At 34.7% G+C, this 18,906-nt stretch overlaps 1 protein-coding gene across 1 annotated transcript in view; it reads right to left on the reverse strand.

The window, feature by feature from the left end:
- The window catches only part of LOC110030690, an 86,109-nt gene that overhangs the window by 32,064 nt on the left and 35,139 nt on the right, over positions 1-18,906 (reverse strand). The window contains exons 7-9 of the mRNA XM_020733533.1: positions 2,927-3,052; positions 2,776-2,823; positions 1,870-2,072 (exon numbers count right to left, since the gene is read on the reverse strand). Coding sequence (XP_020589192.1) covers positions 1,870-2,072; positions 2,776-2,823; positions 2,927-3,052 — 377 coding nt within the window. The remainder of the gene's footprint in view (positions 1-1,869; positions 2,073-2,775; positions 2,824-2,926; positions 3,053-18,906) is intronic.

An 18,906-nucleotide genomic window follows, 5' to 3' on the forward strand; every position in this document is an offset into this window, starting at 1 on the left:
TTTTTTTTCTTTTTTGGGTGAAAAGGCAAATTTCATTACTCTTGATTTTCTCCCTTATCCAAGCTATCTCCTCCCACAATTTCACTGACAATCTCTTGCTTTATGTATTCACATATAAGGGACCCCTCCTCCCCCATCCTGTCTCCATCTCTCTTCTAAATCACAAAACAGCTAGCATCAATTTACTCAAACTAGCATTAGCTAATATTTTTTTTTTCTAATAAGATAGTGTTTTATATTTAGAGACGAGAATTCATTAAGGCTTAAAGAAGGAGAGGAGAAGAAAAATTAGAATTATTTGGTTGGGTTTGGTTTATCGCATTTAACTATGCACTAACCATGATTAAGTTGGTTGATCATGGTGTTTAATTGTTGGCACTTGACATGCTGACAAGAGGAGGATAGAGACTGATTTGAGGCAAAAACCAGCAACTAAAGACAGTCCACTGCTTGGGGGATGATTAATTACCAGTCATCACATTAATCATGCTCAACCATGGTTTAAGCCTGCCTAAACCGAATCAAATGACCTGAACATGGCGCAAGGTAATTTTTGGTCTTTGGTTCAGGTATTGTTCAAGTCCGAATCAAATGACCTGAACATGGCGCAAGGTAATTGTTGGTCTTTGGTTTAGGTATTGTTCAAGGGAACAGATAGAGTAAGCCAATTTGATCATTTGCATGGGTTAAACTTAACTGCACTCAAAAAAGATCAAGCTGACCAATTTGACCCATTTGCATGGGTTAAACTTAACTGCACTCAAAAAAGATATTACCCATTTGACAAAATCAGTCAAATCCATGGATTAATTAGGCTGACCAGGGTTAAATCAAGTTAAGGACAGTCTAGGGTAGCCCCAAGTTCAACTAATTGGACTACATTGCAGTTTAAGGACAATTTGTACACTAATTTGGCTTCAAGTGGATTAATTGGATTTAAATGATCCATTCAATTGCTCAAAAGTATTCCTAAAAAAAAAGTCTACAAGCTCCTCCTAGGTCAGCCTACGATAAGGGCTGAAGCTAGACAATACTAAGGAGGAGCCCATGAATGAACTAAGAAATAAAATTTGAAACTAAACTGGTAAGGAGGAATAGTTTGAAACATCTTTATGAGTATGATGAAGGTAGAGCAAATGTTGATAATGTGATCAAGTTCAAATGACTGAATTTGAGAAAAAGCAAAGCCAAATCTAAGCTTGAATGACAACTTAGACCAATCATGTCCAAGGCCAGGACTTTTTTCTACTTTATATTAAAGGTTATTGAAATTATCTTATGAGAGGATAGAACATATACAAGAGCAAGTTATCTAGATAGATAGGACGATAACATTTACCTTGTACAAGTCATTAGAGGCCCTTTCAAAAAAGCTACAAGTGCAACAAGAATTATTGAAATTAAGCAAAGTCATAGGTTGTCGAACATAATATACTGCACAACATAAAATGAAGATAAATTTCAAAAGAATCAAACAGAGAAAGTAGCTCAGCTCCTGCAGATACTAAAACAATTACAAAGTGCAGTCAATCAAATAATCTAAGCACTTCCACCAAACAGCTAGCACACGCACTAGAAGTAGCAGTAACTTTCCAAGAAGCAATGCAAGTGCCTACAAGAATATATATTACTTCAATTCCTACAAAATAAAATCAACATTGACCTCATAATATATCATTGGCATGCATATTTGGCCACATCACACTTCGAAAGCAAACAGTTTTTTGGTCTAAGGATGAACAATTATATTGTAGAAATATCTGTGAGATTACAAGAGAAAATCATATGTGAAATGGTTGACAAAAGATGTTGGGCTTAAAAAATCAAGAAAAAAATAAGAAAAAAGTATTGCCTAAAAACCCCCACTACCTCGTCAGTATATTGGCATCCTTCATGTCTGGCAGTGGTTGAATAATCATGCTATTCGAGCTAAAATCATTATGCATGCCCGGACCTACTCTTGCTTCACATCTAATCACTTCATCAACCCAATTATGTTGTTTCGCCCATCCTTCATCATTATCCATATGTTGCTTGTCTACCCCATGATTATCAAGGATAGCATATATGATCTGCACCAAACAAATGAAAACCACACAATTGTAAATTAAAACTTTATAAAAATTTTTAATCTAAATCAAAGCAAAAGAAAGACTAGACATTCAGGCTGCTTTATCGGATTAGGTGAAGTTACTAGCAAGCAAAAGCTATACACAAATTTCAAACATATCAACCAATCAACATTAATTGATTTATAAAGAAGATTATTCTATAAAACATATTGACACGTTTGAAAAAAAAATTATCTTCACTAGGACAATGTCAAATTAGTTGGTGAATTTATTTTAATCACCTTCTTCACCAACTTATTTTAATCACCTTCCAGTATATATATCTTCCCAGAAAAATGTCACAGATCGCAGTGAAGTAAATTTTGCAAATAAGATCATACAAATTCGATCAAAATTATCTTAAATTGATTCTAAAGATTGGAAACAAATATCACATGGTTTAATGGCTTATTTCTATCACTCAATTTATGCATCAACAATTATTCCAACTGATTCATTAATAAAATGCAGAGACTAAGTTCAGCAACATTCAGTCCGACAATAAGCAACTAAGTTTAATTATTCTGGCTATCATCCAATGTAGAATATATAAAGACATTTAGCAATTTTAAACTCAAAAATTGAAGCCCAAACCCTTCTACTTTACAAACATGAATAAACATAGTCTGAATTGAGTATGAGAGGACAACCAACTGAATCCTACCTCGTCAAAATCAGAAAATATGTATGAATATTCAGATATAAACCAAATCTGCAATGAAACAAATAATAATAATTACAACTCACATAGCAAAAACATATTTGGATAAAATTCCAATTTCAAATTTAAGATTGGATTACAGAAGAAGATATACCATGGATGACAAGCATTGAAGGCTTGCAGCTACTAGTTGATTATTATGTTCCTCTCCACCCTCTCGTGCCAGCCTACTAACCTTGAGAACAATACTCTCAATACAGCATGCGTAAGTACCATCAGCCTGTTCATTTTAATAATCAGAGAATTAGTAAAAAATTAATCAAAAGGAAATTGAAGGAGCGTTCAAAAGAATCTATGAACTATGTTAAAACATATCAGACCTTTATAAGAGAAAGGAATCCAATCTGCTCTTTTAATTAGATTAGTATAACATGAATGAGATAAGAATAAGAAAGCAATCAAATGATTGACTGACCACCAAGTCATACTAGCAAAGTTTATAATAAATATATGCTATATGGAAGATATGGAGAGCGTAATAGAAGTAACCTAGGTTGTCTCTATTGTGTAATGAAGGGGGGGTACAAGTTCAAGTCATGTCCACGAATCAATTAGTCCATAAACCTCATCTAGGAGAGAGGCATATGAATTGCTACAAAGGGTGTCATAGTCTTGCCTAACTTGTTGTACTTCCTTTAAAAGCAAGAAGTTGATGCTCTTGCCCATGGTTGGACTGTGATCCCAATGACCATATAAGCCCTGGGTAATCCAATGTAAACCTAGTAGTTCACTAATAAAACTAATCAACAATGCCAACAATTGCAGAATGCTATATGTAAAACCTTGTCGAATAAAATAAAATAAAAAAAGCAAAAAATTTTAACCCGTTGTGTCAATTTGTGTTGTTAACGAAGGAGTTAAAGTGGAATAGTCTGATAGGAAGGTGAAGCAAACAGTCTTTACTACTTATAAGACAGACCAAGGGTGAAAAATTTGACGGCGAAACGAAAAGGAGATAAATAGCATGCTTGAGAGAACAATAAGGAAGCATTTTCACTAAAGTGAGGTTGAAAGTAGGAGAGGGAGAGCAGCACTAGCAACTTATAGCTTGGCCAAGCATGCAGGAGGGACTCATTCCTATCATGAGAAGAAGCAAACGATCGAACGTTTCGGAAGAAGACAACATGAATAAGCTGAATGGATGATATCATGTGTGGGAACATTAAGCGAGCATGAAGATGATGCATGGAAATTGCGTGCGAATGCAAGAGGGAACATCATGCGATCTAGTGAGAAAAAAATGAGAGCCGGGCATGTTGAGCTCGAGTGAATCAATTTCGATTTTGCATAATCAATTAAGGTAAAATTTAGATTGAAGTTTTTATTTTAAATAAAAAATCAATAAAAATATTAAATCTAACAAAAAATCATATTGAGTTAAGCAGACGAGCGAGAACAAGAGTAGTGTGCAAACTCAAACAAGATGATGAGCTTGAAGTAAGCGTTTGAAAAACAAAAGAAAAGTTTAATTATCTCAACAGACCAGGGAAAGTTTCTACTTAGACTTTTCTTATGAATGAACTTCAAACCCTAAATCAAAAATGTGAAATAAAAATTATCGTGGCATCAAAGATTTTAATTTAAGGGGTACTCATACATATAAATTAGTTAATGTCATATGTTAATTTATAAATCGTATAGTAAAATAATTTAGAGTTTGAGAATTTAAGAATTTCATTTATATTAAACATATAAAATGTTTCTAAGTTTACTAAAAATCTTATATAAAAATTGATATTTAATTAAATCAATTAAGAATTCTTTAAGCTATTAAAAAATGGAAGATATGAAAATATTAAATAATTTTTTATGATATTGAATAGAAAATTAAAATTATATAACAAAATGTTAAATAAAACATCCAAATTTTATGTCTATAAATCAACGATAGATTTTTTAGTAAATAAAATAATAATAATGTTATTAATTAATATATTTAAGTATTGAAAAAATAAAATGAATCAATGAAATTAAATTGAAAATTAAACAAAGTTAATTAATAAAGATATTTTATATACATCATAATAGATATTCGTTAAAAAATGAAAATGAGAAAATAGACATTTGTGATCGAGGCAATGTCTATAACTCGAGGGCAAGGAAGTCAATTGCGATCGAGGTAATTATTCATGTCCTAACTTATAGTGATATTGTTTCTTTTTCTAAATCTAATGAATTAACGATTGTTATCTAATTAAATATCATAGCAAGTTTCTTTATGATTTCTCTACTTTGAAACAGATTCACTACAAGAAAACTGCAGATTAGCGTCAGAATTAGCGGATAAAATTTTAAATCAAAATTAGTGTTTGTCTAGTGTCTCGTGTTGTTTTAAACTTTAATGGGTTGATACAGTCGATAGCTTCAAGTTGGCGTTTATGATTTCTCTACTTTGAAACAGATTCACTACAGGAAAACTGCGGATTAGCGTCAAAATTAGCGGATAAAATTTTAAATCAAAATTAGCGTTTGTCTAGTGTCTCGTGCGGTCTTAAACTTTAATGGGTCGATACAGTAGATAGCTTCAAGTTGGCAACGCTAATTAGACGCATTATTGTCGCCACTGAGCAAAGCTAATTATACTTATTAGCATCGGCACTAGCGGACGCTAATGCCCCAACCTATTTACTGCCCGAGCCGCTGTTGAAACTCCTCAATTCTTCCCTTCGATAAACTCGTCTCCTCCGACGCTTCTCCGTCCCCAACCTCCTTTTAATATGATTTCGGCTCTTGTCCACCTCTCTAACTTCATCCAAGGTAAGAATTCATCATCCACACCTCCAAGCTTCGGTTTTACGTAAGTTTTCTTTTTTTTTTTTTGTTAGATTTGGAATGCATAGGTATTATATATGAAAAAACGTATGCATTGCTCAATTTTTTTTTCTTTATTATATAAGCAATCATATTGATTAGATGGTTTTTCATAAGATTTGAGTGTTGTGTGCTTAAAAATAAAAGTTTAGGTGTGAGATATGTAAATACATAAGAATGTTGTGCTATGTATGTAAATGCACCAAAAAAATTTGAGTGCAGTGTGGCCAAAACATATAAGTTTAGGCGTGAAAATGTAAATACAGAAGAATTTTGTGCTACGTACATAAATGCACCCAAAAATTTTGAGTGTTGTCGCCAAATAAAGTAATTTAGGTGTTAGAATGTAAATACATAAGAATTTTGTGCCAATGTATGCAAGTGCACAAAAAGAATTGATACATGAGTCCTATGTGTCCAAATATAAACCTTTAGGTGTGAAAATGTAAATACATAAGAATTTGTACATAGTTATATTAGAATTTAATGTTATGTGCTATGTGCCTAAATACATGCTTTTGGCTTGCGTGTTTGTTTCTCTTGTGTTAAAGATTTATGGTCAGTTGTTTTGGGTTAAGAGGTGTTATGTGTTGCGCGCCTAAATACATGCTTCTGGCTTACGTATTTGTTTCTTTTATGTTAAAGATTTATGGTTAGTTGTTTTAGGTTAAGGGGTGTTAGGAATTTTTTTTATGTTTAGTATTTAAGAATTTAGGGATTTTGTAATCAGGAGTAAGTTTTTGCATTTAATTTTCAAAATTTAAGGGTTTTAATTCATGTATTTAAGGCCTATAATTTAATCACATCAAAAAGTAGAGAAAAATACGGGCAAACCAACATTATTCTTCTCTGACGCTAAAATTTCAACTCGTGCATTAAAATACAAATTTTTACTAGTTTGAAAGTTCTAATTAGATCGCCCTAAGATGGAGATTATGGAAGATTTTTCAAGATTTCAAACTAGTTGGGGTTTGAAGGTGGATCTTTTTGACGGAAGATATGTTATGATACAGCTGAGCATAGAAGAAGATTACACAAGAATTTCATCGAAGAAATTCATCACAATCGAGTGCAGTCGTATAAAATTGCTCAAATGGACCCCTGATTTTTATCTCAGTCAAGAAGCCCCAATTGCGCATATATGGTTCTCATTACCTGAACTCAAGTTTCAATTCTTTGACCAACCTATCTTATATGCAATTGGGACTATCCTTGGAAAACCTTTGCAGCTAGATACACCTACAGTTCATTTCTCAAGGCCCTCTATAATAAGAATTTTGATTGAAAATAATATTATACTACCAGATGTTGAAGACGTTTGGTTTGTCTCTGCTCATAATGGTTACTGGCACCTACAGTTCATTTCTCAAGGCCCTCTATTATAAGAATTTTGATTGAAAATGAATAAGAATTTTGATTGAAAATAATATTATACTACCAGATGTTGAAGACGTTTGGTTTGTCTCTGCTCATAATGGTTATTGGAAAAAAATCATTATGGAACAAAAACTCTACTACTGCAAGCACTGCAAGATGTTTGGATACCCGTAAGAGAAATGGTTAAACACAGGAACATGTTGTCAGTGCACCCCACGTGCCTGAACGCGCTCCCAACAAACCTGATGACAGCCAACCTGAGAAGTGAATCACCACAAGACTAAAAATGGTGTCTGCCCCTGGGAACCCTTCTCTTGACCAGACAATAAATGAAAATGTTCGGACCAAAAGTCAGGATAGCCCTGCAGGTCCTATTCAGGAAGCATTAGGTGCAGAGGTGACAATTCACACTTCACATACACTGGAACCTATTTCAACGATTATCTTTCTTTTTACTGCGGTTCTAATATCTAATCAGACCGAGGATCACATAAGTTAGTTTTCAGATGAATAATGGCAGGTTTACACTTCTCGGCGGAAGAAGAAGGCTGGGCGCACACTCCAACTTGGAAAATTAATGGATGATACTTGGTTACTCCTGGCAAAGGCACGACACTTCAAAGTTTGTTATCTTGCTCTGCTCCTAAAACTAGAGGAAGAGGCAGGACTAAACTGGCTCGTCCCTAACTACTTGCTTTCTGCATGTTTTAATTTCTTTTGAGTCTATCTATATCCTTTTGTCGGGATAGTACTGTACTTGGTATCGTATTGGTAGGGTGTCTCTATTGAGTCCTCTTCATACAGCATTTATGTATCTTTTCTATTTCAATAAAATCAGCCATTGGGCTTTTAAAAAAAAAAATCAGTTGTATGTTATATTACAAGGAAGATGCACTGGAGATGAATTGTAGATTTTGCATTGCTAATAGTTCAAACTAGGGGGATAAAGAGTAAAAATTAGAAAAATATTCCATACAAACATCTCTTTTACTTTCCTCTCATTTCATGGCTTTAGGTTTATTTGCTTCTATGCGCATGACATGGCATAATACCGGATTTCTTGATGTTAATACAATGACTCGTCCTTCAGTTGGGTTCACACCTTATATTACCATAATCACACAACCTTAGATTTGACTTATATGCAGATGGGTTCACACCTTATAGTCACGTGGCAACACTCTACTCACGTTGTTCAGTTATTATCATGTCAAATAACTTGCCACATGATATGTATATGATTGTCGTTTTTATTTTTAATGTTGATAATACCAGGTTCACATAGTCCAAAAAGTAAACAGTAAACTTGACGTGTACTTGTGTAAAATTGATGTGTACTTAGAGCCTCTTACAGTGAACTTGTTATATTGGGGGGTCCAATGCTACTTGACGTGTACTTGTGTAAAATTGATGTGTACTTACAGCCTCTTACAGTGAACTTGTTAATACATGTGGATGCTTCCCTTTGAGAGGTAAGTCTTTTATTTTAGAGTGAACTAATATCTTTAATTTCCTAAAATGAGTGAACCGTGTAGATTTCTGAATAAAATATAAAAGACTGTTAAGAACAAAGCACATCCGGAAGGAACGATACGCAAGGCATACTTATTACAGGAAACAATTAAGTTTTGCTCTTATTACTTCAATCAAAGGTAACATACGCATGAAACTGTCGGTGAAATGTTTTTGCAACAAGAATTATCCATATTTCAGATATCAGATGAACCATTAGGCAGAAATGGTATGCGCTACAACAACGATAGAGAGCTTCGAGTAGCTACATTATATATTATACTGAACTGCAATGAACTGCAATTATTCTTACAATAAGATTTAAATTAATGAAAAATTCTCATTTATTATCCAGAATGCTTTACGAATCAACTCAGACATTCAATTCACAATGATGTTCACAAATTATTTGTCGAGAACTTTAAGATAGGGGATGCCTTGCTCATAAGCAAAAAATAGAAGAATTTCCAACACCATTCAAATCACATGGACGTTGAAGTAATTTTTCAATTCACTGGTTCAACGTGTAAATGTAACCTACAATGTAAAACTAATTATGCTTTGAAACTTCTAAAAGGTTCATGATACAAAAAAACGGAATCAGACCACGACTTGTTAGATCTTGCTTAGGAGCATAATCATATTATCCAGGCATGGTAAATATTTGAAGTAAATGGATATAAATTTCACACAAGCTCTTGGTGTGAAGGAAAGCAAAGTTATAATTATGGTTTTTGTGTTGCAGGAAAGACAGAAAATAAGATCAGCTATTATGGAATATTAAATGAAGTACTTCAGTTGCACTAACTGGGCTAGGTTAAATGCAATGTCTATATGTTCAACCGTGAGCGATTGGTTTGATCATGTTCCTAATCGAGGAACACAAACACTCGACTCTTATGATATTATTGAAGTTAAAATGAACAGGAGATATGCAAAGACCCATTTATTTCGGTACATCAGGCTAGTCAGGTTTATTATCTTCGATATTCAGGTCGAGGGACGGATAAACTTGGTTGGGTTGATGTATTGAAGTATAGGCCACGATAAACTATCGAGATACAAAATGTTATCGAACTTATTCACAAAAAATCAATTATGTCTGATTTTCCTATTCAACTTAGCTCAATCGATGACGAGTTACCCATAGAGAATACCACAGGACTTTATGAAGAAGTTTCTCTAGATAATAAAAACGTTAATGAGATTGAAGAAGAAATTATAAGTTTCTCAACGCCTGGATTATCAAATGAAACAAATTAAAAAATGATCTGTATACTTAGATGTTTATTTTCTGCACCTTATTGTTTTCACTCCTGCTTCTTACACTGAAGTTGTCTTGCTTGCTTTTCTTGATTGTATGCGTAGTTACAGTCTTGCTTGCTTTTCATGATTTTATGCGTAGTTACAGCATGTCTTTTGTCGACATTCTACATGATTTTGATTTTATCTTTCTATCATATATTACATACTAATCCTGCTTCCTAATTCTAATACCGGCGCTGAGAGGGACGACACTCCTACTGCTACTCCGATCACCCCCTCTTATTGCCCCTCCTGCACCAGCTACCTCATAGGCACCTTCCCCCCACTCTTGCACCATATTTTCACCCAGATTCCTTATCTGATGAGCTAGGACCCTCAACTCAAGAACATGAGGTGGTTGAACACCGTCAGCAGAGTCTAATTGGTGTCAGAGGGTGACTCAAAAATCGACTTTCTTTTTTACAGTAAAGTAATTTCAATTTACATTCATTTTACGAAGTAACTAATGTTTCGATTGCAAATTTACCCTGTCAAACCACCTATGAAGCACATCACAAAGGTTATCTCCAGCAGGTATGATCAGCCATATCTCTCATGGAAGAAGATCCGATTGCGACTCGAGATATGTATTTTAGGGAGTTCAAGATATGATATTTTAATTTGAAATTAATGCTAATTTTATTTTTTATATTAATCAAACTTACATAATTTTTAATTTGCAGAGGTCGTTCTACTGGTTGTCCGAACATCACCAGCAGATCCGGCAAATTTTTTAGATGTGTGCTCAGCATAAACTTAGGGATATGTTTACTACAACGCGGAAGATAGGGAAGAGGCCCTCGTAGGTGGGTGAGGAAGTCTGAGTTGCATTGAACAGAGCATAGGTCTCTCGGAATACCAGAGAAAGAGATAGAAAAATCAGCAGAACCGAACGACAGAGGGAGCCAAAGAGTCTGCACTCCGCATTGGAGGTTCGATCCCCAAAACAGAGCACAGTCTGAGACTGGTAAAATTATCTTAAAATTCAAAAACTTACGATTTTCTGTAATTATGTGACTCTTATATTTATCTTATCATGTATACAAAACAAGGAGCTTAATTGAGAGTCATCCACTGCAGAGTTGCATGTTCTCACACATCGGCGTACGGACACACAGCAATGGGTATCCGATCACTCACGACGTGCCAATGTAAGTTAAAAAAATTTAAATTTCTATTTTTGTAGGGCTATTAATATGACAATTATGTTTAAAATGTCAATTAATATTTAAATTTTGTTATGCGGGAGGAGTATGAGCAGCTCCAGGAGAGACAGAGAGAGATGGATAGGGAAACCTCGTCGTCCGCTAGCAACAGTGGTAGCCAGTCTACCACTGCTCAGTCCGATTTAGAGATGTGGACGCAGGTGGAGGGGAAGAAAGGGAGAGTGTATGGCATCGAAGCAAAAAGGATAGCTTTTGAGGTCGAGCGCTCCCACTCAGTTGTGTATGGCTCTAACTCATTACAGAATCAACATAAAAAGCTTGTTAGGAGGGTCACGATGACAAATGAAGAGCTCCAATAGGTGTTTGAAGGCCAGGAGATGGTTGCAGATAATTTAGCACGTCTGACGAAGAGTTTTGATCGCCGAAGCAAGCGAAATATGAGTGTTGTCGAGGTGGATGAGGAGAAGCAAGATGATAATGAGGAAGATTATTATTTTTTTGAGTTTGATGTTATTCCCCGGACACAAGGGATGACTTTTCATTGTTGTTTATACGAACTTTTAGTTTCTTATGTTGTGAATTTTGAACATTAATTCGTTTATATGTAATCTAAATTGGTATCATTATGTCGATATGTTGGAAATTTTTTTATCAATTGTGATGATAGATAAATGTCATATTATGTTGATTTTGTTTGTTATGTGCATGTCTGTGTAAATCTAATCGTTTTGTTTTTTTTTTTTGTTTCTTACGGGCTTGCGTCGGAATATTCTGACACAAAGTAACAATCAGTCGATTCAACACCTGACCCCACTAAATCGGCGTAATAGCATCCAACCAATCTGATGCTAATTAGCGTCGGACATGGCAAACGCTAATTAGCGTTGAATAAATTCGATGTTGATTAGTGTCGGTCTCGTTGGACACTATTGCACCTTTAAGCAAGCGCCGCATGTATTTTTGACGGAATTTTTTAGTGACGGATTTTTACGACGTAAATACGGATGCACATAAATGCGATGCTAGTATCAACACAAAATCAATTACTGATGCTCATTTTAACGTCAATTTTTTTGACGCTAATCTTTCTTTGCGACGGAAAATGACACTATTAACATTGGAAATATCCGACACTAATTGGGCATTTTCCCGTAGAGATTCGTCAAGTTGAAACAATTGGCATAAATTGTCTAATATGATTTACCTACTTATTATATATATATTATATAAAGTTAATCATAGAAAAATGGACAGATATGTTGATTGCAGATAAAATGCTTTATACAGTTTACTTGCATGTGCATGATTGAATATCAAAGATCACCTCCTAATGATATAGTTCAGGACATTAAAGCGCCAATGCACATAAAAGGAAAAAAAAAATATTGATATTGGTGTACACTAATTGATACAAATTAAACAATCATCAATGACAATTAAATATATAATGATATTGATAAAAAATATGTTAAATAATCATTGATGTAGAGCAGAATGACGTCCATCTTTTACAAGGTTATAATTGAATGCATAGATAGTTAAATGATACTACAACGACTTGTTGAATTTTAATTGTGCAAGCATATTGTCTTTTTATTTGTTATATTACTGTAATTTTAGAATATGAGTGTTCACAGAATTGTTTATAACTTAATGTGGTAAAATAACATTTTTCATATTAGAATTTTGGATTAGAAAATGAATGATAGAAAAGAAAATGAGTATAGAAGATATGTCTAAGTATAGAAAGGTAAATATATCTACAATTACTGTATTTTAAGTTAAAAAATAATTTTGTTAGTGACTTTATGTTTTATTTAGTGATATGATAGAAATTGAGTTTCACATTTGATCATCTGTTCCTTAAAAATTCCAAGCCTCAAGACCTAGATGTGACATTATAGTCATACTCCAAACTAGTTAGTTGGGGGGGCAATCTCTTGACTTCTAAAATATCAAAAAGACACATTAAATGGCCTGTAGGCTAGCCCAATATGGTTTTAATTGATTGATCATGAAATCAATTAACTCAATCCCAACTAACCCATCAGCATTCCTAAGTGACCTCAATGATTCAGCCGGACCCACTTGACCATGATAAACCCACTATGGTCTACAAAAAGCATGGGAAGACCCATGAAGACCAAGATAAATCCAAGGTGGCCCTACATAACTCTACCCAACATAACTAAACATTAATCAGCACAGCTTATTCCAACCGTCCTTGAATAGGATCTCAACTCAGTGGCCTTGTTGCCACAAGACCATTATAGAACCAACTAAGACTTGCTTGAGCAAAAAATTCCCTAAATTCAGTATTATCCCTCAATCTCAAGTTAACCAAAATTGAGCAAATTTGTTCTTTGTTGAGTTTGAGAAAACTTGATATTGTAAAGCCCAAGTATCCTTCGATTATTTTCTTACCCTACTCTCATATCTCCTATCTCCTATCTCTCTCTTTTGAAATGACGCTCTGTAAAGAGGTAAGGATTGCCAAAAGTTTCAAACATAAATTTGACGGCTATGCACACTGTAAAAAGATCCAGAGGAAGTTTAACTAAGCAATTGTTCAATTCCAACACTCCTCTAATCACCATCGAAATAAGATTCATGAAAAGCTATGAAAAGAGACATTCTAAATTAATAAATGACATGTCTAAAATGGGATGTAAAATGAACATCACAAACATTTAGAAAATAAAATTATACAACACAACTAGTAGACAATCATATCACAAGAACCATATATAATAGCCAACAACAAATTCATAGAAAAGAAAAGTTGCATAAAATCCATGGACGAATAAAATTAATTTCATAAAATTTTAGGCATAAAATAAGTGGGTAATAATCACCGAGAAGAAGATATAAATATAAATTTAAATGTATTTAGGATGCAGGCAATTCAAATGTTCCTATGAAAGACACCTGCAACAACCTCAGCCAAAAAAAAAAAAAAGAAAAAGAAAAACACCGCGACAACCTCAGCATTACTTCTGTAACAACCAAGGTCGGACCAAGCTTCTACAACCTTCCAAGTACTGCATAAAACAAGATAGACTCGTCATCAAGCCTTGTAGGGGAAATTACTAGATTGTTAGGTATGCTCATTTCCTACTGAGGGAATCACATCCTTATGTGTATTTGATCAAAGATAGTTATTTCCTTGTTCCAGCACTCCTTAAAATCCTTTTCTTGATGTGGGGGGTTATTGCCCATGAATGACTTGTCCCTGTAGACTCCCCTCCATATGACTTATGTTACTCTGGATGTCCCAAAACTGCAAACCTCCAATATGACCCTAGGTGTCACCTAAGCTGCAAGCCTCCACAATGGTATGTATTACCAAATTATTAAATCTTTGTCTACGAGACAAAAAATAAGATTTCAAGCTTATAAGCGAAACTCATAGCTACCAAGTTGTTGGATAAGCTTTCAAGCTTAGCAACATTACTAATAGCTACCATTTTGCAAAGTTTGACTCTCGACTTCCCTCTATTTGATTCGGAGGTGGGAGTCTCTTGCACGGGAGTGGGAGACCGGTCCAGGGGAACTGGGTCAACAAAGCCAAGCGGCTATCCTTTCATATCTCCTAGATCGAGCGACATCTAGAAAGGAGCAGCATTGCCGCCTGACCAATCCATCTGTTTCTGCTTCTTCTTCATTTGGAGTATTTTTATGGTAAGCATATCTCCTAGATCGAGCGACATCTAGAAAGGAGCGGCATTGCCGCCTGACCAATCCATCCGTTTCTGCTTCTTCATTTGGAGTATTTTTTTGGTAATTTCTGAATATTTCTAGCCTCTTTCCTTTCTTATTCATGTAAGAGTATTTTTATTTGTTGATTTCAGAGTTTAGAGGGGTTTTCCTGTGTTTGCTTTCAGAAATTTTATGTGCAGTCATTTTCCCCTTTGTGGATTGTATACGAGGTGGTGGTTCTCCGACTATATCCTCCTAAAAGGTGGTTCTTATATCTCCCCTTTTACCTTTCCCCAGGCCTTTCCGACCCTGCCCCTTAGCCTTCTGCCACTTTGATCCTTCCCCAACCCTGCCAATCCACTTTCCAACCAACCAACTTGTTGCGCCCTCCAAGTCTGTTATCCAGCCTCACAACGTGTTGTTTTGTAGCCAAACCTGCCGCCCAACAGTCCATTCTTGCAGCAACCGCCCCAGGTTAACAAGCTTTTGTTGTTCCTTCCATTTATGCCCCAATTTTTTGTCATCGTCGCACTAGACAGCCAGCTCTCTAGTTGTTCCTGTAGTTTCTCACTCCACCTTTGTTGCCGCCACCCCCGTTAACCATCCTAATTCACCTAGCCAACCTCCACCGCCCCTTGGGATGCACTTTCAAGGTTTTGTGTGTATCACTGTTGTTATTTTCAATTTGTGTAGTGTTGTAACCCTATTTTGCTTTTGTTTCCATTGTTTTTCCTATTAGTTCCGGTATCACTATCTCTGATGCTTCTACTCTTTCGTTCCACCTCCGATGAAAGGCCAAGCACACCACAGAATTCTCTAATCCATATTCAACATCAAAAAACTCCCCAAGGCTCATGAAAGCCTTTGGTTGCAACTAAGACATTATGGCATAATTCATTACCAAAGAAAAACCTAAAGCTGAAAGTGTGTCCACCGCTCACTAAAAGCCAAATAGAAGATTCATCATTAATTATAAAAAGCATGGATATCAAAAAATATTAAAGATAAAAAATTAATAAAGTAAAAGAAGCCTAAAATGACCAAGCTAATGTCATCCTCATTGTTGCTCACCATAAAAAGATACCATGAAATGATGAACTCCGTGACCTATAATCAACCTCACAATGGCATGAACATAAACAAGAAAGGAAAATTTGCATACATAACACACAATTCTTATGTATTTACATGTCTAACACTAATACTTTGGTGCCATAAATATATACAAGAAAAGGTGTATTTAACCTTTAAAAAGTTAGAAATATTGCACTTTTGATGTGTGGTAAAGATTTGAGTGCTATGCATGTAAATATGAAAGTTTGGGTGTTAGATATGTAAATAAATAAGAATTCTGTGATATTGTATGTAAATGTGCTAAAATGAAATCCAGAGCAAAAAATTCGGAGTACCTCTTCAACTGCATTTGGTGCTCAACACAACTTCTGACAACTACTTTATTATTGGTCATGGACTCTATTAGTTATTACATACTTAATCAAGGTCTCAAAATATCATAAGATGCATAATCAACCGCTCGAAATAGGCCAAGCCTAAACCCAGCTTCTTCTATCTCGAAATATTTCATAAGAAAAAGAACAACCCCATAAAAGTTGGATTAACATCTAATGGTGATGATGTGTTTGAATAAATTATAAATTATAAAACAACATCTTATATTATATTTAATCCTAGAGCATGCTTCCGTTAGAAGTGTCTGCTTAATTACAATAGCGAAAAAGAAATTAAACATATTATCCGTTCATCTAAAATGTTTATGATTCAATCACGCTAGATCAATATCAAACCACACAACTCACTCATTCTACCGCAAGAATTAAGGGAAGAGAGAGTCATGAATATTTTTGCCTACGTGTCATCAGAATCTAAATTACTTCATACTTATCTCCAAAATCAAGGAAAACCTCCATGGCCATAAATGGTCATGTGAACCAACAAGAGCTCACTGGTGGACCAACCCATGGTCCTTGATGCAACATGAAAATCATAGTTGTTGCTTGCTCTGTCCTAGGCTATTCAATTCATTGCAACCCATTGATGAAAAAAGTGCGGCCCTACAAGTTTAGAAACTAACATACATGTTTTTTTCCCTAAAACCAAAGTGAACATCTTGCCAAATTAAGGGACGACCACTTTATGGCTAGAGCTGATTATACTAACAAATCAAAAAAATTCATCGATTCGTCCAAATTAAAATACTATTCCTCAAACATCAAACTATTCAAAAAAGTGAACTAGACTCCACGCAAAAATATTGAGGAGCATGACACTCAAGACAGTTCAATGTAACACTTTAAAACTACCTTAGCTAACTAAGCTAATTTTTAACATGCATGCACAATTAAGGGTGCCCAATCAAGCTGGATTGAATCAAAAAGAAAGAGGGCCTTGCCTGATAAGAGGATACCTAATCAAAATCCCAGAGGTGTTGCAAAAGACCCCCAATAGTTGCATATGATGCATTAATTAGTACATAATAGTTTTCGACCTGCTAACCTTAGTTTAAGCTAAAATTGTGGGCATTACATCTTCTTTTAACATAGAAGATTGCTTGATAAAAAAAACAAAACTCAATCTAGGCTATCCGACTAAATTCTAGTAAGTTTTTCTGATGTCATTAGCAAGGATAAAGCCTAAAAAGTCCAGCAACCCCAACTATTGGGCTATCATATATCTAAATCTACTAGTATTTAACCAACGTGACTCTCAATATTCCAAGTTTTAAGCAATACCTTCAACTTTCCCTCATATCAAGTATTGCAAGTCCCAGTCCATAGGGGCCCTCTCCAAAATAAAAGTCCCATCACCAAATTTAGAGACAATAACATATATGCCACACAATTCCTATGTATTTACATATCTTGATATGTAACACCTAAACTTAATATTTATATGCATAGCAATCACATCTTTAATACCAAATTTACTTCCTTTTTAAACATGAAAAACAAATTTTCATGCATAAGTTTATGACATCAAAGTATTATAAATGTAAATATAGTAGTTTATTTGTTAGATATGTAAATACACGAGAATTTTACAGTATGAATCTAAATTTCCCACTAAGTTAATGCCGCGCCGAGATAGGATGGTTATGATGGTTGTAGGTGAAAGTAGATAGAAAAAAACCTGAAATAACGGTGTTTAGGAAGGATCCAGAAGGCTGCAACAGCTGTTTTGGTTGCAAACAGCCACGGAAAGAATAGCAGCAAGCATTCAACGGTATTCAAAAGTCGAGAAGATCAATTGTCTATTTCTCGACCAAGCTACAATCGTACCATCAGAAATAGAATAAGATAAAACACTCCAAGTTAAGAGAAAAACATATCTCAAATAACATAAAACAAGTGAAAAGTCCTAAACAATGTTCTAAACAATGTATTTAGAGTACCAAAGCAAAAGTAGTCCTAATACTATTCCTAAATAGGTAATAATGAGGCTTAGTGCTGATCGGGTCCCTTAGAAGTGGGAAACTCCTAAACCAAGTCCAATTTTGGTCACCCAGGCTCAATACAGGACGGAATCCCATCCTGCATTTTGAGCAAAAGAAACTATTGTATCATTCTCTTCGATGGGAGGGGCTTCATCTTAATAAATGAAGATACTGATAACCCCGCAATATGACAATAGGACACCAACATTGAAGAAAACACAACTGTTGTAATTGCTCGGTTGGTCAATCTTGTAAATGTTACCATTAATCTTCTTACTAATTTTTTATGAACTATCAGCTCTAAGTTTGAGTTTCTAAAAAAATGTATAAACACCTCTTTTGTCAATTTGAATTGCACCAAATCTCTTTTCTACAAGGCCATGGATATCTTTAATTTGTCAGCTTGCTATAGTTTGAGTTCTACATAATAATTTCTTCCCTCAGCGGCTCATATAAAGTGTAAGTCTCCTACGCTCTCGTTGTTGCATCCGTATTAAGCTCATTAGCAAACAATATTGGCACTAACCCCAATATTGTGAAGAGGTTCGACCGGTATACAATTTAAAAGGGGCTATTACCCATAGATTGCTAGTAGACCTGTTGTAAATAAATTGAACCGACAAAAGAATCAAATCTCACTACTTTATAAATTTACAGACAAAGCATCTAAAAAACTTTTTCAAACAAAAATAAGATAACACTATTTGTCTACCTGTCTGAAGGTGCGTTATTGAGCCGAACTGAAGTTTTGTA

Source organism: Phalaenopsis equestris, unplaced genomic scaffold, assembly GCF_001263595.1.
Source record: "Phalaenopsis equestris unplaced genomic scaffold, ASM126359v1 Scaffold000753, whole genome shotgun sequence".
Classification (NCBI taxonomy): domain Eukaryota; kingdom Viridiplantae; phylum Streptophyta; class Magnoliopsida; order Asparagales; family Orchidaceae; genus Phalaenopsis; species Phalaenopsis equestris.